This window comes from Diceros bicornis, chromosome 10 (genome assembly GCF_020826845.1).
Source record: "Diceros bicornis minor isolate mBicDic1 chromosome 10, mDicBic1.mat.cur, whole genome shotgun sequence".
NCBI lineage: Eukaryota > Metazoa > Chordata > Mammalia > Perissodactyla > Rhinocerotidae > Diceros > Diceros bicornis.
Genome location: NC_080749.1, coordinates 58457556 through 58481806, shown reverse-complemented (window position 1 = coordinate 58481806; position 24251 = coordinate 58457556). Strand labels below are relative to the sequence as shown.

General features: G+C 37.1%; 1 protein-coding gene across 1 annotated transcript in view; it reads left to right on the top strand.

Annotated features, from left to right (window-relative positions):
- Window positions 1-23461, top strand: part of LOC131410455 (dual 3',5'-cyclic-AMP and -GMP phosphodiesterase 11A-like) — an 82157-nt gene extending 58696 nt beyond the window's left edge. The window contains exons 2-3 of the mRNA XM_058548595.1: window positions 1987-2145; window positions 23276-23461. Coding sequence (XP_058404578.1) covers window positions 1987-2145; window positions 23276-23461 — 345 coding nt within the window. The remainder of the gene's footprint in view (window positions 1-1986; window positions 2146-23275) is intronic.
- Window positions 23462-24251: the final 790 nt, after the last annotated feature.

The following is a 24251-nucleotide window of genomic DNA, read 5'->3' as shown; positions in this document are numbered from 1 at the left end:
GCAGTATAAAGTCTACAGTAGTGTACAGTGATGTCCTAGGCCTTCACATTCACTCACCACTCACTCACTGACACTTAGAGCCACTTCCAGTCTTGCAAGCTTCATTCATGGTGAGTGCCCTACACAGGTGTACAATATTTTATCTTTTATACCATATTTTTACTGTACCTTTTCTATGCTTAGATATGTTTAGATACACAAATATTGAACATTGTGTTACAATTGCCTACAGTATTCAGTGCAGTAACATGCTACACAGGTTTGTAGCCCAGGAGCAGTAGGCTATACCATATACCTAGGTGTGTGGTAGGCTCTACCACCTAGGTCTGTGTAAGTGCATTCTATGATGTTCCCACAACAGTGAAATTGCCTAACGACACACTTCTCAGAACATATCCCTGTTGTTAAGCCACACGTGACTGTACCATCACACCCAAGAAAGTTTATGTTGATACAATGATATTACCTAATATAAAGTCCATGTTCAACTTTCTCTAATTGTTCCCCCCAAAAATTACATAACAATTTCCAATGAGTGATCACACATTTTATTTAGATTTCAGGTCTCTTTAAACCAGCACAGCTCCCGTGGCTTTATTTTATTTTTATTTATTTATTTTTGTCTCTCATGATATTGATATTTTTGAAAAGTTCAGGTCAGGCTTCTGAGAGAATGACCAATAATCTACATTTTTCTTAATTTTCTTTGCCCGAATGATCAGATTCATGTTACACATTTGACAAGAACACTCCATGTTCTTGGTGATGCTTTGTGATTCTCATTACATCACATCAGGAGGCACACAATTAATGGCAATGCTAAGTTTGATTACTTGTTTAAGGGGGTGTCCACCAGATCTCTTCGTTTAAAGACATCTTTTTCTCTTTGAATTTAATAAGGAGTCTTTGGAGTGGCACTTTGAGATGATGTGAATATCCTGTTTAATGATAAGCTTTCACCTAATGGTATTAGCATTTATTGATGATCTTTGCTTGTATCCATTATTATATTGGTATTTGCAAAATAGATATTGTATAATTTTATCATTCCTTCTACATTTTTTGGCTGACATTCTATAAAGAAGCCTTTTATCTCCTCTCACCCCACCATACTTTTTTTGTTTTTCCAGTATTTTTGAAGTATCACTGTGGGCTCATAAATTCTTTTTTCACAGGATCATTTTGACCAGAAATAAAGTAGTGCTTTTCTGCATATTTTTATAGTGCTTAATATATTTTAATTGTGTATTTTTCTTATATGATACTTCATAGCCAGTTGTCTATGTGAAATAACATATTTTAATAAATAGCATAGCGTGGAGTTCCATTAAAAACACTTGCCCCTGGGGGTCGACCCCGCGGCTTAGTGGTTAAGTGCGAGCGCTCTGCTACTGGCGGCCTAGGTTCGGATCCTGGGCGCGCACCGATGCACCGCTTCTCTGGCCATGCTGAGGCCGCATCCCATGTACAGCAACTAGAAGGATGTGCAGCTATGACATACAACTATCTACTGGGGGGCTTTGGGGAAAAAAAAAGGAGGATGATTGGCAATGGATGTTAGCTCAGAGCCGGTCTTCCTCAGCAAAAAGAGGAGGATTAGCCCGGATGTTAGCTCAGGGCTGGTCTTCCTCACAAAAATAAATAAATAAATAGATAAATAAAAGATTAAAAAAAAAAAACAACAAAAAAAACACTTGCCCCTGTCCCAATTTTGATATGTTGTTGTAGTCAGATTTAAACTCTGTCTCTTCTTTTACCATGGTTAACAACTATGGTAGTGATTTATTATCATTTATGTTCCTTTGGTGAATTCAACATGAAATCAAATCTGTCATTGTTATTAAAAAATCCGTGGGGTAAAGTTGTCAGTGATAAGTTATCATACACAGAATATGTATGTGTGTATATCATACACACATACACTTCTCTCTCTTTCTCCCTGACAACAATGCACCTGCAGTTAATGCCCTCTCTGTCTTATTTTAGGATCGAAGATTCAATGATGAAATTGACAAGCTAACTGGATACAAGACAAAATCACTATTGTGCATGCCTATCCGAAGTAGTGATGGTGAGATTATCGGGGTGGCCCAAGCGATAAATAAGATTCCTGAAGGTGCTCCATTTACTGAAGATGATGAAAAAGTAAGATTTCCTGCCTTTTGTGACTTGTACTTTCCTTCTTCATCGTTGATTGCTATTTTCCCTGAAAAGGACAGGAATTACATGAATAGCTCCTGGATTAGCCCATTCATGAATCACAGCACTTTTTCTCATGTTAATACAAAATGTAATGGGGGTTTTTTTGATATTTCATAGAATATGATATAATCGACAATAATTACTTTAACTTTTTTTAGCTTGCTTTGTATTGAAAGCCTTAGTAGTATTCTTATTATTCCCTGGTCTTTATCTTCCTTATAAGTAAGCTTTTTAACTGAGGATCGCAACACCACCACACTTGGCCCAAGGGGAGATCGGGGAGATAGGAAGTTTACTGTGTTTCAGAAACTCAGCACTTTCTCTTACATTTTCATAACTACTATGAAGAATTGTTTTCTCAGTTCTTATATAAAAATCTCAATAAAATGAATGTTATTTAATTGTTATTCCAAATTGCTAATAAAAAGAACATTATTTTTGTCCCTGAAGAGCAGTTGACCTTGGTAGAAGTGATGTTCTTTTTGCTCTGAAATTTTAAGTTCTTTCACCAGTAGTTTATTCACCAGTTATGTTAAAAGAGAGACTCTTCAAAGAACTAAAGTTCTTACCTTCATATTGAATAGGATCTGGTGGAATATATATAAAATTTGTGGTAAAAGCAAATCTGAAGTTAGTTTGTTTAAGTTTAATGACTGCCTTACTCCTATTTGATTAAAAAAACACTTTATAAGTTAGGGGCCGGCCCAGTGGCGCGGAGGATAAGTGCGCACGCTCTGCTGCGGCGGCCTGGGGTTCGCCGGTTCGGATCCGGGCATGCACTGACACACTGCTTGTCAAGCCGTGCTGTGGCGGCGTCCCATATAAAGTAGAGGAAGATGGGCACAGATGTTAGCCCAGGGCCAATCTTCCTCAGCAAAAAAGAGGAGGATTGGCATCGGATGTTAGCTCAGGGCTGATCGTCCTCACAAAAAAAAAAAAAACAACACTTTATAATTTAACCTTATGGATATGGGGTTGCTATTTGCCAGTGCTAATTACTAATGCATTAAATTAATGCAAATTTTCAGGTACAAAAGGTCAATATAAAATATGATTATAAGGAAACAAGACTTGTAAGTGAAGACAGTCCTTTACTGAGGTCATTTCTATAGGGGAATTTGAACAGCCAAAATCCCCAAACAGGTTTATAAACTCTTAGAACATGCTAGGACCTCAGATGCTTTCCTACTAATTTCATAAACAACCACAAGGAATAAGGAACCACCCACTTGTCTGTTGTTTGTCGCACAGTGGCAGCTGCATGTTGCCGTGATGCTGAAAGCTATGCTACTGATATTTCAAATACCAGCAGGGTCACCCATGGTGGACAGGTTTCCGCGGAGCTTCCAGACTAAGACAGATTAGGAAGAAGGACCTGACCACACACTTCTGAAAAATTGGTCATGAAAACCCTATGAATAGCAGTGGAGCATTGTCTGATATAGTGCTGGAAGGTGCGTGGATAGCACAAAAAAAAGAAAAAACCTAGGCAGCGTTCCACTCTGCTGTGCACAGGTTTGCTAGGATTTGGAATCGACTTGATAGCTCTAACAGCAACGATATACAACTAAAGTATAGAAGTTACTTGTGTTGGGGCCATAGGAAACACAAAGATAAATCCCAAATGTGTTGTGCCATCCTGGAGCTGCACAAGGCAGGAGGCAAGATCAGCAACAAGATGTTCTAGGACGTGCTATGGGCATCTAGGAAAGGGAAGGTTAGTCTCACTTGGAGAATCTGAAGAGGCTCTTGGAGGAAGTGACACTTGATCTGATCTCTGAAGAAAGCATAGACCTTCATAAGACAGAGCTAGGTGAGAAGATAAGGATGTTTAGAAACATAGACAAATGTAGACAACATCATTCACTATGCAGATATTTCCATGGAATGTGCAAATAAAGCAAAAATTTCATTTTGTGCATTTTGTACCATAGATGACAGAGTCCCATAAAAATGTACCTCTTACAGGGATTTAGATAGAAGGATTTGAGTTTTGTGTCTTTCCAAGCATAACAACTACATGCCATGACATCTCCCAAAAAGTTTAGTTTAGGGGCTGGCCCCAGGGCCTAGTGGTTAAGTTTGGCACGCTCCACTTCGGCGGCCTGGGTTTGGTTCCCAGGCACGGACCTATAGCACTCATCAGCAGCCATGCTGTGGCGGCGACCCACATACAAAATAGAGGAAGATCGGCATAGATGTTAGCTCAGGGCAAATCTTCCTCAAGTGAAAAAAGAGGAAGATTGGCAACAGATGTCAGCTCAGGGCAAATCTTTAGCAAAAAAAAAAAGTTTAGTTTATGCGCAGATAGTAGTCCTGCTTTCATTCTGCCTCTTTTATTTAAAAGGATCCCATTATATATTTAATTTTTATCGCTGATTCCATTTGTGTTAGATTTGTTTTTTTGGACTTTCTCAATGGATTTATACGTATGAGCTAGGGCTTCATGGGATCTGCATGATTTAAAGAGAAGGTCTGCACAGGGCTTTGTACCTGTCTGGAACAGTATCAGTGTTTAGCTCTACTGAGAATGAGGGCTGGGACTGAGTTCCAGCTCAGCTAACAACAAGCTATCTGCTTTGGGTGAGCCACTGAATCTCTGACTCTCAGTTTCTTATTCTATATAACTATACTGTGTACCATTTTACAGCATGAGCATTAAATAAGATCATAAATAAAAAATACTTTGCAAAATATAAGAAACTAGGTAAGTATAAAACATAAATTTTTAAACTAGTGTTTTCCCAAAGAATTTTAAAATATTCTTCTATATATAGTCACTTATCCCCAGGCAATTTATTTCTTAGATTCAACCTCCTTTGAGTATTTCCTTGCTCCAAATGTTTTATTTTTTTCCTCTGCAATTATCCCATGTGCCCACAGTAGCATTTTATCTTCTAGCCTCTACAATTCCCCCCCGTAATTTAAAAAGCATAGTCTAGTCTCACTTCCTGGAAGAAGCCTTGCCAGTTAGGGCACGTAGATTGTGTTCACGCAGGTGACACTGGATGGAGAGTATTTATCTCAACATCTGTATCTGATTATTGTTCTTTCCTGCAAGGATTCTATATATGTTGTAAACCAACAGGAGTGAAAAAGAAGAAAAGCAGAAAACAAAATCTGGAAATGGTTAATGGGAAAGAACAAGATCTAGATACTTCTTCCAAATAAGAGAAGACATTTTGTGGCATAATGGCTGCATACAGGCCATATGATGAGTCTACCTGGGTTGAAATGCCGTCTCTGCCATAGCGTTTGTAACCTTGGGCAGGTTACTTAGCTTCTCTGTGCTCCAATTTCCTCCTCTTAGAAGACAGATGACGATAAAACTTATAGCCTAGGGCCATAGGGGGATTAAATGAGAGAATACAGGGAAAGAACCTGGTAGAGTGCCCAGCACATAGTAAGTCCTCGTAAAAGATGAGATTTTACTGACAGCACATTAATACATGTGAGATACGGTAGGGTCTCAGTTAAAAAATTACCCTGTATAATTTAAGTCTATAAGTTATTATTCACCACAATCTATATGCCAGGTAGCCTTCCACTGTTGGAGTTTCAACAATGAAATTGGGGATATACTTCTTTATAAATTCACAATTCTCTTGTGTGATTGTTAATGCATATACTGTTTTACTTGGTTGTACAAGATTATGCTTATACTAACATGTATTCTACTTTTTAATGTAAAGTTTTTTTCACACGTATGTCCACATGTGAACGTAGTCTGCCTTTGCCATTTTTAGGGGTTATAAAGTTTTCTTCTTTTTCTTTTTTTACAGAGCTTAGTTTTCTTAATCATAGTCCTATTACTGGAAATTTGAGTTGTTTCCCATTTTTCACTAATACAAATAGCCCCTGAGTGAACATCTTGAACAAATTACTTTTCTTTTGTGTTATTTCCTTGGGGCATATTCCAAAGACTGAAATTACTGAGTCAAAGGGCAAGAAAAGTTTCATGGCTCTCATTTCAAGTCATCAGATAGCTTTCAGAAATATTGAACCCATTGACAATGGTAGCAGTATGCATAGACCTCTTTTCTCAGAGCCCTGCCATCATTGTTCAATTCACATTTTAAAACTAGAGTTAGTTTTCCTTAGTCTGCCAGGCAGGCTTCAGTCAACCTCCTCCCACATTCACCAGAATAAACTCCAGCAACAGAAGTTTCAATGTTGCCTACAAATAATGAAACAAGGAAGGGAAATGGATGCCTAGTGGTTAGTGTTGGGTAAGGGTCTCTGGATCAGACAGCCTCCAAGGCAGGTTCAAGTCTTTGCCCTGCTGCTGACTAGCTGAGTGACCTTGAGCAAGTTGCTCAATCCCTCTTAGCCCCAGAACCACCATGATAGAGTTGTTGGGGGTAAAATAGATAATAGATGTAAAGGGCTTGGGGTAGCACTTATCAATAAACAAGCTTCATGAAATCTCACCATCTATTTCAAAGCCAAACTAAAATAATTTGAACCTATTTGTTATTTTACTTTATATACATAACTGCTATGTCATCGTTCATATGGATAGTCGTAAATCTATTGCACATTTCGCATAATATGATTCGTATGCCCTGATATCTTAAAATGTCAACTTCTGGAGACTATTAGCTGTGTTATGTTTGGTGTAATTCCAAAATATTTTGCAATATGAGAATCAGTAAACTATTTGTCTGAGATAAATTAAAAATGTGGTAGATTCATTTCTGGGCTATTTATTTATCTAACATGATTGTGCATAGGATCATATTGTGTTTCTTGAAAATTCTATAGCTATGTTTCAATGGCTGTGGTGTATCATGTAATAGTTGATGGAAGAGCCTGGAAAGGTCATCAAGTCCATTTCCTACCAACCCTGCCCTCATCCAATGCAAGAATCTTTACCTGACAGATGGTCATCCAGCCTCTGCCTAAAAACTTCCATTTTAATGACTTTAAAATCATCATGCTCTTTAAAGTTCTTGCATAATTAGCAATAATTTTATCAGCAGTGGTTAGAGTTTTGTGTGAAATATAGTCTGCCATATGCACATATTAATAATTTAAGTTACATACTGACAAATTACTAGTTTGGTAATTCACATTGCAAGCGCATGCAAAAGCAGACCATACCAAATTGATGATCAGAATTTCCTGGTTCACTTCATGGGTTTCTAGCAAATGTTCTTGTTTTTCAGTGATATGTATAACCCAACTGATTTAGGTGGTATGACTAGACTCCTTGCACCCCATTAATTCATAAAAGGAGGTATTATTTTGTAAATAAAATAATGAGACCTGGATGGGTACAAACATTTATGATCTATCAAGATATATGGGCACGCCAGAAAGAAACCTGGGCTATGGAAATGAGCACAGACTCTTATCCACCCTTCCCGGGTTGCCTGCACCTCGGCCCCAAAGGGGCAGTTTCTTATTGCAGTGTTGCATAAAGAATAACACGTCTATTGCAGTTACTTTCCAACAGCCGACATATAAACAGTTGTGGCTTGAAGTTCTTTGGCTAATCTCTATAGTGTTTCATTAGCCTGTGGTCACCTCTCTTCAGCTCATAATTTGGAGTATTTAGCTATCCCGCTGCTGTTCTCCATGCGGACATGTTCAGACACCCTGCAGAGCTGGAAAGCAGCCAAGTGAGCTTGGCGGCTGCGGGCGGGACTGGTCACGGTCCAGGAGCTTGTTACGGATGACGCTGCCCTGCCAACTGGTGTTGAGGATGGTGCACGGATGATGCGAATACGTCTCACAGAAGCTGGAGTTTTGTTATTTGCAACAGGCCTGAGACTCACAACCAGATAACGGGGAGGATTTTATAAACTCTTGGCCTTACATGCTTAAGCTGTTCCTGATTATGTGAAGTCTAATGTTTAGGATCCTGGGAGAGATGTCAAGGGTGGAAAAGGTATTAAAGTTCTTTTTAGTGAGGAGGAGGGTTGTTGAATACATCACACTGATAGGGGTGACAAATTGGTGGTCCCAGAAGACTGAATGCAGCTCACAAATGTGTGACTTGCATGGGATTTGACTGGGATAGGATTAATTTTTTTTTTAATTTGAAAGCCTTTAGACATAGCTGCAAACTCTAGTTCTACCATAATAGCCAATCCCCAAACAACTAGTCAGTTTAATAAAATCAACTTAATGGGAGCAAAGATGGACAGGTTTCTTCTGTCATCTTCTGAAGAGTTACTTTCTACACAAAGGTACTTTTCAAAAGTACTTTTCAAATAGTTATTTTAAAAAAGCTTGCTATATACATGGCTAGTGGTATTACAACAACTCTGCCGGGCAAGTTTATGCGTTTTCTATTAATACTGCATTGTCTTTTGGATACTCAAATGCTAAACGAGCAGTGAATTCACTAATTGTAAGAAGTGACATTTGTATTTACATCTCATTTTTTCCCCTTTTCTGTGTATATTCCAATTAAGTTAGATTTTCAAATCTGTTGCAATAAATTTATAATTAAAAGTCAATGTTTAGCAAAAAGGTTTCAAAAGTCCTGGCAGATGGCTCATGATTTCAAGTTATATTTGATCACTAAAATTTCAGTTCTGGGAAAATTTGGATTGAATCTCATAACTCATTAATTGCCATACTTTATCTACATTTAAACTGTCTAGTCACTACACTATTTACCTTTAATGGCTGTTAGCCAGATCCCGTATAATCGCTGTGAAACTACAAGAGCTTCAGAGACCCATTTGTTCATGTTCTTTGTGTTCCCTGGACTATATTTGACTGAGAGGTTCAGAAACAAACAAGATTTACGAGAAAGCTATTACCAGCACAGTCCCGTCAGAAGTCAGGTTACACTTCAGGGAGATTTTTCTAATGCAGACATATTGTTGTGGACTCCTAGTGCTTTTCTCTGCCTCTTCCTTAGGCAGAGTCTAACTTTGAGGTAAGAAGGCAAGTCTACCTGCCAGGGCCCAGCTTAGGGGGTAAGACAACAAAAACTCATCACTCTGCCCCGATTTGGTCCTGTGCTTCCTACTATTATATAGTAAAGAATTAGTAAAGAATTATTATATTCTTATCTCATTGATGAAATTCTCCTTTTCTTCACCCTCTCTCAAGGCTTGAGTCAAATCCTGTCTTCTCAAACTTAAGTAGGCAGTATTCCAAAAGTGATTATTGTTTGTCTTTAATAGTGGTTCCTAATATTTTATAGTTCAAAATTTTTTTCAGATGTCCCCAATGATTTCAGTTGGATTTTGACTAACCATTCACTGAGAAAATATATAATGACCAAATATTCAGGAAGTAAAAAAAAAAATCAATAACACAATTGACAAAATGAAGGGCAATACCTACATAGTGTGTTTTATATTCCAGATGTAAATAATGCTTGGTATGCATGCAGATTTACAGGCCCCTTGCAAAAGTTCTAGTGTTCTCAGATGGCTGATATGCTGGCATTTGTAATTTCCTGCTTCCTTAGCCTCTCTTTTTGTGTTTTTAAGAGTTACCAAGGAAATGATAAGTGCTTAGATGCAGCATCTTCTTTCTATCTCTTCCCTTGTACTTTGCAGAACCTAGTAAGGTAGTTTGCATTTAGCAGGAACATGAAATAGCAGGAACACAGAATAAATGAACTAAGCAAGTTAAGGGCTGTAACTGTTACCATGTGTAACAATTTGAGTGATCATTGACCTGAACATCATTTTTAATGACTAAATAGTATTCCATTGTGTGGAAGAACCATTCATTCATTCACTACTTACTGAGTTTCTACTTAGTAGACATTACTATGTTTGAGGTACTATTCCAAGTCCTGGGGTTAAACTGATGAATAAGACAGACAAAATTTCCTGCCTTCTCAGAGTTTACATTCCTGTGGTAAAGACAAACAGTAAACAAAGTAAATATATAAGTAGATAACATAACTTCAAGTAGTGATTAGATACATAATTTTTATAATTTAGATAATTCAACAATTTTTTTTCTGTTGATTTTGTTCATATGCTTAATTAGGTCTAGGTAATATCAGGAGGGCTCACAGTAAAATGGAGTCTTTCACTAGGGAACAAGATTTGTCCAAAGCTCTCTCTCAAATAAGTATGGTAAATGGTGACAGACTCTTTAACTGAATGTCTTTCTCTTTTCCTCTAAACTTCAGGCGTTCACATGAGGTGTGGGTCCCTCCAGGCTGCCTTAAGCACTAAATGTGAAGTACAAGGAAGTGTTGTCTTTTTATTATATTCACATCAAGTATCTTTGTGCCGCATCTTCTCATAAGTATCAAGCTGTAATCACAATATCAGTTTACCATCATCTGAACAGGGAAGTTAAGAGACTTGACCATCTTAACCTGACAAAGCCGGGCTGTAGATATATAGTGCTGGGCGGACAGGACTGTGGCACAGCTGGGAGGAGAAGGCCGGGGGCTGAGAGCAGTTCAGTGCATTCTGATTTTCAGGGACCAATACATCCACAACTTTGAATAGCTGGCAGGACATGAAATAGTCTTTTAGTCAAGCCACCTCCAAAGTGCAAAATGACAAAAACCTGTCTTATAAATTCTCTCTCTGATTTATACAGGGCTTAGACAAGGGAGAATGATCTGTAATCACAGATTAGAAATAAATAAGCACTTGTTGGCTGGAAGAATTATTATTAAAGAACTAGAACAGGGTGTTGTGGATTCTTGTTTACTGGATATTTCAAATTGAGACAGATTAACTGTTTTCTTTGAATAACTGGTTTAGTGTTATCCTCTGAATAAAACAGCAAGGTTGCTTCTTTTCACCCGAGAATGCTGAAATATTTGAATTGGAATTTTGAAAACTTAAGTCAAATTCTTTTTTGATTAAAAGTGGAGTTTAATAGAATTCCAACTATATTTGGCTATCTTTCTTGGTTTATTTTCCTTTTCTTTTATGATAAGATTATTTCCTAACTATAAAAGTAATACAAGCTTATTATATAAAATTTTCAAAGTCCAAAAAAAAAAAAAAAAGGAAAACCTAAAATCACCCATAATCCTAACTTTCAGAGATAATACTGTTAATATTCTTTGTGTATTCTTTGTATTTATTTATTTTTACCTATAAATAAAGATATATTTCCAAATTTGCATCATGTAATACGCATGGTGTTTTATCATGCTTTAAATAATTCTTCAAGGATACAGTTTATATGTTTGCATTATATTCTACCATGTAATTACACATAGTTTATTTAATCATTTTATTCTTCAGCATTTAGGTTGTTTTCAAAATCATGTTATAATAAAATTACAATTAATGAACTTCTTTATAAATAAATCTTGGACCACATATTAGGATTGCTATATTAAATTGCTGTTTTCTGGGTCAAAACTATTCGTAATTTCCATTGGTTGAAACTGATGCTTAGGATTACTGGGTCAAGGAGTTTGAACATTAATTTTTTTATAACAGCCTTAATGAGATATAATTCACATACTATACAATTCACCTATTTAAAGTGTACAATACAATGGTTTTTAGTATATTTGTAGAGATGTGTAACCACACTCAATTTAAAACCTTTTCACCACCCCAAAAGAAACCCCATACCCATTAGCAATCACTCTCCATTTACCTCCAGGTCTCTCAGTCTTAGGCAACTGCCAATTTACTTCCTGTCTATGGATTTGCCTATTTTGGACAATTCATATAAATGGACTCATACAATATGTGGTCCTTTATAACTGGCTTCTTTCACTTAGCATAATATTTTCAAGATTCATTCATGTTGTAGCATGTATCAGTACTAATTCATTTCTTTTTGTGGCTGAATAGTACTTCATTATATAGATATACCACATTTTATTTATCAGCTGATGAATATTTGGGTTGTTTATGCTTCTTGACTATTATGAATAATGCTGCTATGAATATTTGCATACAAGTTTTTGTGTGGACGTATGTTTTCATTTTTCTTGGATATAAACCTAGGAGTGTAATTACTGGGTCATATGGTAACTCTGATGTTTAACCTTTTGAGAAACTACCAGATTTTTCCAAAGTGGCTGCACTATTTTACATTTACACCAGCAATATACAAGTGTTCCAATTTCTCCACATCTTTGCCAATACTTGTTATTATCTGTCTTTTTGATCATAGTCATCCTAGTGGATATGAAGTGGTGTCTCATTGTGGTTTTGATTTGCTTTATCTTGATGGCTAATGATGTTGAGCATCTTTTCTTGTGCCTATTGGTGGAATATTTATTTTTAAGGTTCTTGATAAATTTCACACATTTTCTCTCCAGAAAATTGTAATGCCAATAGCAGTGTATCAACTCACTGAACCTTTACCAGCTTCAATATTATACTTTTTAAATATTGCATTCCTTTGATTTCTAATTTCATTTTATTTCCACTCCTTTTATTTATTCTGTGTGTGCATGCATTCCACAAGAAATTAACGATTGCTCTAAGTAAATTTATTTTTTTAACTAGAAAAAAAAAGACTATCATGATGCAAACTGACCTAAGCCAATTTGATCACACGTAACTACTAGGTTGTTCATAATAGCTCCTAGGTACATCATAATAGCTGCCAAAAAGTTTGAAGTAGATAGCAGTTGACTAATCTCCCATAACTTTGCTGCTTGGTTTTAATGAAAACAAGTCTCAGACCAAATTCTACTGCATATAAAGACACTTATTTAACAAAAATTTATTGGCAAATTGGGTCAAATTGTTCAGATGCTCTGCTCAGTAAGCTTCATGGTCAGTAAGCTTTCCAAGCTCTCTTTGTTTTAGCTAATCTAAACACTTCCTCATAATATTTCAGAAGCAGAATCTAGTTGCTCTTATGGTGGGCATCAGGCAAGCAGAATCCTTTGACCCCAGTGGCAAGATTGGACAGCCTCAGGGTCTATCCCTAAGGATACAGGTTTGGGGCTTGTTAGATTTTTATACCTTATTAACACAAGAGTTAGGAGGTGTCTCTAGAATATTATTACCAATACACATATCTTGAATACCACTAATTTCAGTAATTAGAGTGTATATCTAATGTCCATTGTGCTGATTAACAATCTACAAATTTCACCAGTGAAAGTCTGTTTCTAACGTTGGCAAAGCCCAACGCTATTGCTGGCAGGTAAAAATCGCTGAAGCACTTGTCATAGTCACATTTGGAATATGGCTTTCTGATTACTCCTGGAGGGTAAATTCTTGATAGGGCAACTGTCTGCTCTATGATGGCATATTAAACCTACCCCCCTCCACATGCACACATAATTTCACATTATCTTTGTTTAAAGAACTTAAAACAAATTATAGACATCAAAAGAGCATGCAGTATCTCTCAGTGTTTGTTTTTCTTCTCAAATGAGAAAACTAGAAAATAGCGGACACCATTACTTAAGTGCCTATTCTGTGATAGGTGCTTTGCATAGTTATCTCACTTAATTACCAACAACCCCATGGGTAATTATTATCACCCTCAGTTTATGGATGGGAAAACCGAATTTGAGAGGTTTTAATAATGTGTCCAGAATGACTTGGCTTGTACGTGGCAGAGCTGGGCATCGTCTCTGCCTGTCTGTCTCCTCATGGCACGTGGGGATGCTTGGTGGGTGTTTATTATTTTTCTGTTGGGTCGTCTTCACTTCAGGGACTCATGACCACATAGATCATGTTTTACCCGATACACATATATAGGTGGTTAAATAAAATTTGAGATTCTACGTATTTAATAAATTTTGGGGTGAGTGTATGACTGAGCAAAACATTTTTAAATTACATTGCCTGGTGGCATTTCAGCCTTTCATAAATATCTGTAACCAAGTTTGAGCTTTACGTCTATAAGAAAAACAGAAAAACTAACAGGCTGAAGAGTTAACGAATTATTAAAAAAATAATTGATAACTTTGAACACATACAACTATAAAGTAGATAATTTAATATTTTCCTTTTATTATTGTTTTGTGTTTTCATTGACAATTAACAAAACATTTTAAATTTATGGGTTTTAATGTATTTTTTTTCCTCCTGAGGATGAAAAGGAGGTGAGGATCTGTCTAACTGTAGCTTTCTTTTGCTTTAAGAAGCTGTACTTCAAGTCATAATTTGCAAATGGTGTTCAATTTCACTGAGCAGAGAAGTAAGGTGTTCCAGTGTAAATTACCCTGCAGCCTACTTAGAGAGTTTTTTTCCATGTTGAGCAAAATTATGAGTATGCTGCTTAAATGAAGCTATATTATATTCCTTGTTGGAGAATTTCAAATAGAATATAAAATGACTTTGTAGCATGCTTTGTAATTTTTATTTTTAACAATATATTGATTTTTAAAATATACTTGGATATTTATTTTTTCTTTTTCTTCTTTTCTGTATTGGAGGTAGAAATGAAACCATTTCTTTTTGTCATTTTCCATTATTTCCTTTTATTTCTCCCACATGTGCCCTGGATAATATCCTGGCTAGATGTGATTGTAGGCTATTTTCACTGGCAGATTCTGATTCCATTGCCAATCAAAAACATTAAGGAGCATTGCCCCCACCCCCTTCATATTCTGCACACTCCATTTAGAAATGAGAAAGAGTCTCAAAGGTAGGCGCTACTATATTACCAAACCAGGCAGCAAAGTCCCCGCAGGGAGGCCCTGAGCTGGAGTGAGAGCATGTTAAGAGGGGGAGAAAGTAATGAACAGTTTTGAAAAATGAGGTTATGTAAGTTAGAGCTGCCCAGAGATGCTCTGAAGGTCTATTAGACACAGTTTTTGAAAAGGGGTTTAAATGAAACTAAAATGCAATAATGAAACTCTCTCGCTGGAGAGAATTTAAAATGATTCCTCACTAGAATTAATTGACACCATCAGAAGGCCAAAACATGCTTTGTTTGTCTGAAAAGTGTGTTTGGTGTTTTGGAAGAATTGCTGTCTATAGCATATAATAAGTGACTGGGAAATCAATACATTTTCTTTAAGGATGCCACCCAGTGTTTAGTAACACTACTAAGTAATTGTGTCCACCATAACATCTGGGAAGTCTTAATTTCATCTTCAGTGCTTGGTTTTTTTGGTATACTTTGTTTCCAAAAACCTATCCATATCTGTTTTCTTTCTGTCTCTTAAAAAAAAAGTGTTTCTGATTAATTTTGTGAACCATTTAATACTGACATCAATTTTACTTAACATTATTTCTCAATAGTACTTGTGGTTTAATATAATTGAAATTTGTTCTAGGTATTTTGTCCAACTTTCTGGTTCCAAATGCAGGATGAGACTTCAAAATAAGCCTTGAATTATTCTCCCCTGTCATGAAGACAGAGAATCACAGTCCTTGATGAACCTTTAAGTGACCATTTCTCCTTTTCAATGTTTGACTCTAAGTTTATTTTAAAATCTCAACTTGGTAGTTTGACATGATATCTTCATGATTAGGATAATCATGACACAGGATGGGGGTTTTGCTGTTCTTATTCTTTTAACCTCTGAGACAGGGTGACAGGAATAATCATGTCTTTGAGACTGAAAATAAATTCGTTTTGCTATGGATCCAGATGTCCATTGTTTTAAGATTTGATCTTGATGCTTGTGGCTTGTTGCCATGGATCTTTCCGTTGTTTTATGCTTTCAAGACCCTTACAGATAAAAACAGCAAAACTGTACAAATTATGGCAAATGTCTGGTCTGCAGCTTGGATTTCTTAAGTAAAAGAAAACTGGAAACCAAACTTCTTCTTTTCTTGTCTTCAAATTGTTGCCAGGGGGAAGATTATGCACAGATCATTGGGTTAAGCAAGGGTTATTGTTCCTCCTGCCGTGCACAGAATAATAAGTCATTCTCCTTCTTGAAATTACATCTTCACTAGGACCAGTATATAAAACACTGTTCTATTTGTGGTGGAAGTACAAGGTCACAGCCATTCACCTGGAAGATGATCCTTCATAATTATTCCCAGAAAAATACTTTGGAAAAATACTCTCTGCTCTTCATGGTTCAATGATGTAGAGTGTTTGTACTGCACTTGTTATGGGCTCTAAAGGCCAGGAGCTCATCCAACAGATAGACCTGTGGGTCTGGTGCTATATTTAGAAAGATAGTCAGCTGGAAGGTGGTAGAATACATACCAGGTATACAGTTCGTTACATTTACTATCTTAGAAGCTATTGGAAACATCACTCATGATAATAACATCAAAGTTTACAGGTGCACATTCACACATTTATTAACTCATATGATTCTGTCAATATGCTTATGAGATAAGTAAGACAATTGTTAAATTTTTTATGATAGGTGAGGTAACTGCAGTCTGTCTTGTCTAGCAAGAAGTTAACAGTGGAATTGGGAGGTCAGTATTCTTCCCTCTCCTTCTTCCTGGCTTGTCATTTTTTGCAAACAGTGCTTTGACTATTCCCATTACTTACAAAAAGGAGAGCTCAAAGCAAAGAGTATCCATTGGGTTAATTGTAGAAATGATGCCATTGAATATGTCAGAATATACAGCTAACTGATCAGTAGGGAAGGGAAGATCATAACAATGAAATCAGAGTACTTCACGTCTGATGCACAATGAATTCGTTAAAGAGATAAAGGCAACATGAAAATCTTACCCATAAATCCTCATGGAAAATTAAGAACAATCTGCTCTGAATGTATGAAAATCATAGAAAGCAAAGATACCTCAGAAATTGTTTTGTTAAAACTCTCATTTTACAGCTGAAAAACAAAAAGAGGTTCAGAGATTTTAAATGATTTGCTCCAGGTTACACAATTAGAAAACGACAGAGCTGAGAGTTGAATCTGTGTCTTCAAACTCCAGCATTTCTGGACCTTACTCTATACCTTGCACATGTTTGATTGCCTATTGGCAAAGGGTCAGACAGCAGGGGTGGACCCATTCAACTCTGAGGTTCTTTAGTGGACAACACCACACAGCGCCATTTTATGGGTAGGAAAATCCTGGTTGAGGAGTGTGAGGAGCAATTAGTATGTCAGTGGTATAATGTGTCTCCCAAGTGCTGCCTTGCCTGTCTTCTCACAGATGTTGGAACCTACAATGTTCCTGCTTCCACAGTAAAAAGGCTTTGTGGAGAATCATCTATATATTTCAGCTACGAGAGTTGAGAATGAAAAGATAAAAAAGACTCTCTGTTCTGTAGCCAATATTGAAGTAAAGTAAATATTGTCATGTTCTGTGACAAACTCAGTCATGCTGGAATCACATCAGAATGCTAGGGTGAAGATTCTAGGCTGGCATAGTTCTGACCCTCTTAAGCTGATGTTTGGATAGATCAAGGTTATATTATGTCAAACTGAGGAATCTTCAAAATTTGTTGTGTAACTCAGTAGCCTGCTTGGTTCAAGAACCTTAAAAGAGTGCTAGAATTATTTAACTATCTACTGGTGATCATTGATTTTTGATAGGTAACACAATGTACTTAAGAATAAAATGAATCATTGGAATAAAGCTCTATATGGAATGTACTCTTAAGAACTATATGAAATAGAAATGTTGATGGAAGTGGGTTAAGAGTAAGTAGGAGGCAGATGTTCATTGAAGAGGCAAATGATATGAATGATGGGAATATTTTAATAACTTCTCTTTATCATCTGTCTGCATAGAACATTTTGATTCAAGTGTTTTTGATGCAGGAATTTTGGCAGAATTAAAGCCAGCAGATACCCTGGAATCTTGTTCCAACCTTAACCTCCATCCTAATTCTGGGCAATTTTTACTTTCCACTTTATTAATTTATGTGCTGTTTGGAAACTTGTTAACTTTGGGTTTGTATTGCTTTTGCTTCTAGGATGAATCCTGTTTGGTAGTGTATTATTATTTTGATATATTGTTGGGTTCAGTTAGCACTTGATAAATGAGATTGATCTATAGCTTTTCTCATATTATTTTTAACAAGATTATGTCAGGCATATTATTTTAGAATTAGAAAAACAGTGAAATATTGTTTAGTATTATAATGGGGAAACCTCTAAGAGGTTATCAGATACACCTCCAAGCAAATTATTATAAATGAGTTTTACTATAAGTGTTAAGTGTGTTATTTAGAGAAGGGTTAGGACTTTAGTTAGGGTCTTCTGTGCGGTCTGAAGCTGAGAATAGGAGATTTTATTATGGCCCAAATGTCCTTCCCACCCTCTCTAATACATACCCAAGTAAGAACGAAACTCAGAAAACTTACAGGAAGAAAATCATGCTCTTCCTTTGGATAGATGTTTTGCAGCATTTAAAAACTCATGCCCTTCTAAGAATCTACAAGAGCCGTATCTTGACTGGCCGAGAAGATGCTGTCTGATGAGACCTTCTGTGGTTTGTTTTATGGAAACAGAACATCTATTTCCATTTCCAAATATAAAACTATATTACATTTTAAAGAGTTTTTCAAACTATCTCCCCAGGAACTTGTAACTCTGAAAATTACTGCTATAAACTTTTAAGGTAAAAATTATAAGTTCTGTTATTGATCAACCACATTATTTAAAAGGCAAAAGTGAGTGTCACTATTGTGACATTAAAGGTGGAATTGCAACATCTGAGATGCAGAAAATTCAAGATACAAGTGAATTCTCATTGACTAAGCAGCTATTTGATTGGAATAATTCATGGTTCCTTTTGAGATGAGGGCATGATTACTAACCATGTGTAGTTTGTACTAGGTTAACTTCACTCCTATCCCCACCTATCTTCATTGGTACTAGGGTGAGATTCACGAGAGAAAGAACGTCAGTTTTTGCTTATTTTTTATTTGAGATATATATATATATATATATATATATATATGCTAAAACTGCAGTAGCGTATATTTTAGGTTGGATTTTAGGTTGGATCAAAATGCCACACAGTCAATTCTCTCTCTCTCTCTCTCCTGCTTCCCTCCCTCCTTCTTCATCTTGTTCCTTAAAGGATTTGAGACAACTGATAGGAAACATTGGGACCTGAATAAAAGTCTCCTGGGCAGACGAGGTGATGAGCTGAGAATTCTCAAACGTTTTTGTTTGTCTGTCTGCTCTGCAATGCAGATTTGGGGAAATATAAGGACCTCCAGCTACTGGGATATGATGGTAATCTCTGACTACATTCAGGCTTGACCATAATGTGTCGTTGATCCACCCTGTCTTTCTGGCATGGGGTGGAGCTGGAGGATTCCAGTGGACTCCTGGTATTTAGATAGATACTCCTAAGTCTAAGGTCAAAGGAATTTCAGACCAGGGGCAATGACTCACCAAGAATGCACAGGACAAATAACACTATTCAAGGAAACAAAACAGTTTGTGACCTGCCAACCAGGAAACCTTCTCTCTCTCAAAGTGGAGAAATTTATCAACTATAATGAAGAACTTTACCAGTGCCTAAGTATAATTATTAGGATTTTGGCCCCAGTGGATCAGTTAGTGGATCCATTTCCCCACAGTGTAAATGCCATAAACCCCTAATTTGTACATAAGGGAATTCACAGAAAAACGTCCTCTGCTTTACAGAGGAAATGAGCCTTCATTTCCTTTCTTATTTGTAGCTTGCCTCAGGGTGTGTTAGGAAGATTTAGCCCAGGGCAGAGTATTCCTCTGAACTTCATTCATTCTGTGCTGTGACAAATAGCTTTTCCTCATAACCACGTCAAGAATTGTCCTCATAACCACGTCAAGAATTGATACTGCTTTAGGAAACAGCATTCCACGTCTCTGGTGAATTGCTTATCTTTCTTGAAGCAGAGTGAATTGCTCATGTTGTCATTCTTATGTATTTTCTGATGCAATAGAGGCACTAAGCCTATTGATTGCTGTAGACTGTATGATGGGTATTGAGGACCACTTAACAGGATGCTGTGCAAAACAACTGAATCCCACTCTGAGCTCACCAGAGTTCAGCAGCAAGCCCATTTTGCTGTCCTCTCTGAGATATCATACTGGAATTTGGCAAGCAGAAGGGATACGTTTTTACGTACAGATAACAAACTAACCTTGGTGCATCTGGAAGACTCTGGTTAGTCTGGAGCAAGGGAAAAATAATGGGGCTACAGAAGACCTCAAGAAGGTTTCAGAAGCTCTAATTTCAATGTGTGTCTCTTGCTGCCCATACATTTGTCATAGGAAAAGATTTTCCACAGCTGATCTCTGTGAACCTCAGCTTGGCTCTCCTTGTGACTTCCAACATTAATTCTAGCCTTAATCTCAAAGCCACAGACAGTGAAGAGAAAATGAGCTTCCACATGAGAATAGACCTAGACAATTCAGACTCTGTAGCAGGGCTGGCTACATAATTTGTAAGGCCCAGTGCCAAATGAAAATGCCAGGCCCCTTTTCAAAAATTATTAAGAATTTAAGCCTGTGACAGTAGAGCATTAAACCAAGCTCAGGACTCATCCAAGCATGGGGTGTTTTGTGAATTTACAGGTTACATGCCCAGGAAGCCAGCCCAGCTCTGGAAATACAAAGGTAGAGAGGGATTTGCTTTAAATCTACAGAGTTTAGAAAGCAATAATAGAATAAATGAATTTTGTTTTCGCCACCTCAGAGTACTAAATTTAAGGAAACCACTGAAGTTCCAGGGTGGATGATGACAGCAAGTGCTCCTTTACGTAGAAGAAGGAAACTCCTTCTTTGAGAAGTTTCACAGGGTGGATGCAGCCACAGGGTCAGGTGGAGCCATGGGGGCATTGAGAGGTGACTCCCAAAGGCTCTGTCTGCATGACATTCTCAAATTTCTGAAATAATCTTAGAAGGCTAAAAGTGAATGTTTTGTTTATGGCTCCAGACATGGTTTGCTTTCATTAGTTAGTTTTAGAGTGAAGATTCTCACAAAACTCTGAAGAAACAAGAAAACACTGCCTCACAAGAATTGAGGTGTGGCAGTGTTGTCACCTAGTGACGTCTCATGCTTAACTCACTAGAAATTATGTTTGTAGTCACTCTTCTCACTGACTTTAATTGTACACAGCTGGTCAGCTTTTAATGCATGGACTGTGACAACGGAGGAGAAAGCATTAACTTGAGAAAGACTTCTCTGAGGGAATGTTCTAGAGCCACTGAAGAGCTAGTTAAAGAATATTTGCCTGGTTCTTTTTGCATAACACAAAGTATTAAGCAAAAAATAAAAACATATAATAAAGGATAAAAATGAAAACACAACAGAGAAATTTCTTCTAAATTTCCATAAGAAGATAGTAGACTCCATCTTTTTAATAAAATAGTCACACGTAGAATATTTGTTTCCAAACAAAATAATTCTAGAGACAACAGTCGATTTTCTGTTCAGCTAGCAGTTTAATAAAACATCTATTTATTACTGATGAAAAAAATGACTCACGCAGGGACACGAAGCTAACATTTATGGAGTGGCTCCCTGTATTAGACACCTTCGTATGTAGCATCTTTATTTTACATGACTACCTGGTTTGGTATGTACCATTGTCCCCACTGTGAGATAAGGAAAATGTGGTTCAAAAAGTAAGCATAACACTAGCGATGTTCCTCAGAATAGTGCTTCTGTAAGTTGTTCCATGGTAGTCAGATGCTTAGGAAAATATTTGATTTTATCAAGCTTTAGGGAACATTAGGAAACTGGGAGAATATAATTGACATTCGTAGGCCCTTTGCTCTTTGCCGTTTTCTCTCTTGTCCCCTGTGAGGGTTAGAGGGTTCTCTGGCCTTTAGTTCTCACTATAGGAAAAACTGCTCTCAGAAAGCAATAAAGAAAATAATATCAACTAGAGCATTGTAGACACCTACAAGCTGGTGGAGGGTATATTTAGGGGACAGAGGGTCTTCAAGGAATCCTTGAAATTTTACTGTGTAAGCAGACATCAATGAGTGAATCTGCCTCTGTTTGCAAAAATACCCCGAAGGATGTAGTTTCAGGAATGTTTGTTGGAAAAAACTGGACACTAAATATTGTATTCAATTTTCAAAGTTAACATTTTAATTTCCAAGAGTTGAAGCAGTTATCCAACTACAGTTCTTTAAGTAAAATAAATGTTATTTTAAAGTTATTGTGTACTCTGTGAAACCTGGAAGATGCGACTGTACTAGGTTAGGTCAAAAATAGGGTCCCAGTACTATAGAAGAAGGCTTCTTATCTCATATGATCAGGACTAATAATTGCTTAGTTAAGCCCAAAATTTATTAAAATAGTGAATTATTTCAAAATATTACATACACATCTTAAACATTATATTTTAATTAAAAATATAGATGTACATTCATTGGACAATCTTTTCTTGTTGGGCAAGTGTTTGTGGATCTACTAACTTTGTTCTCCTTATATAAACAACCCCATAATGCATTATCTATGATTGATAATTTAGTTTGATTTAAAATGGAGCTAGAGTTAAAAGGTGCTTCTGAAGAAATCTAGAATTCCTCTAGGCCTTTATGATTTTTCTCCAATTTTTTACAATTGTTTTACCCATATCTATCTTGAGAGGTCTTTCTTTTTGATGACACAATTTTATCAAACTCTCTGGATTTCAGCTTAATTTTCCTGGAAAAAAATAAAACAATTCTTTTCCTCTTTTCATGTTTTTTCTTTTTTTCTTTTTTTGGTTTATGTAATAAAAAAAAAATCTGAAGTATCTGCAGGAGTACTGGTTTCCTAGCCATACCCTCGCAGCATGCCACAGATATGTCAGTATTTTTTACAGAAGTCATCATTTTATTGTACAAGTGGCTTAAGTGGAGGTTATTAAGAGAGCTTCTACTGTAGTAACAAATCATATTTTTCTACCTCTCAGCCACCCTTGATACTTCAACCCTTCAGGCCCTTCCGTTTGGGAAGCCCCAGGGTGATGGTTGACATGTGCTCATAAACAAGTCTTTTTATTTTCCTTAAACATTCTGAGCCTTATGAAGGCAACGTCCCTCAGATGGCTACCGCTAGGCTGCCTCCTACAGAATACTCCATCGTGGTTGGAAACCACCGTTACCCTGGGAGTGAAGAATTTTCATCCCCTGAATGTAACCAGCTTTGCAGACTTTACTCATATCTTTCTTTATTTTAGGAATCAAACATAAGCATATGGAGGCCAAGTCAGCTACAATTATGAATGTCAACAAACAGGATATCCTACTAATCACTCCCTCCCCTCTGACAGTTGAGGCACTGTCACAGGGCTGAGCTTATCGTCCTGCCCTCTGTTCCCTTAGGAGGAATTATTTCCCAGGAGGCTCCTCCGTGTCTCATGCAAGCAGACTCCTGACAAATCCAGGCTGCCAGACGTTTCTCAGACATGGGCCCACAACTCAGACATGTCTCAAGTCTCCATATTATATCAGGCCTCCATGTCTTTTTCTTCATTATTAGCTGCAGCTGTAGCAGCAATGGTAGCATAACCTAGTGAGGTATTATAATCCCTATTTTTAAGAAGAGGAAGCCCAGCCCCAGAGACTAAGACACACAACAAGTAAGTGGTGTAATTAGGATTGAAACCAGCTTCTTAATCACTCTCCATGCTGTGTCGAAGAGAGACAACACAGAATGTACAGCCCGTTCATGAAGCATGGCCTGTAGTGGCCAGAGCAAGCCCACAGGGGCTGTGAAAGGCTACGATCAGGCATCATCTTTCCCGCTGCCGGAGATGCTTCTGCTTGTCTTCTGCTCTGTCCAGTTCTATGGCTCCTCCAGGCTGATGCTGCAGCAGGAAGGAAAGACACAGCTGAGGAGAGGGGAAGGGAGTCAAGAACGTCTTCGCCTGATGGTAGGAGCTGGAATCCCCACTTTCCTAAATGTCTCAATGTGGAAGATGGTAACAGGTGTGTTCTTACCCCCAGGGACATGATAGTTCAGTGCTGTCATTTTCTATTCCTTTCCGTGTCTGTAGTTGCACACGCAACAGGGTGGGGTTAATCTTACCCTAGTTTTGGACAGAAAAAGGGACTCTGAAAGTTAGGATCTCTTTTTCCCTTGCTATATTTTCCCTGCTACTTGAAATAGTTTGGCAGTCTCTTGTTTGAGAAAACTTGTTCTAGATCAAAGAGTTTTTGTCAAAGATTTAATAATGTCTAAACTTCAAGGAAGCAAAAAGAAGTACCTGGACATTACTTTGGCTCTTTATGTAGCACTTTAAGAACTCCTGGGATCCCACCTAGATAAATATTTTTGTCTTTGCACTGCACCAATTCT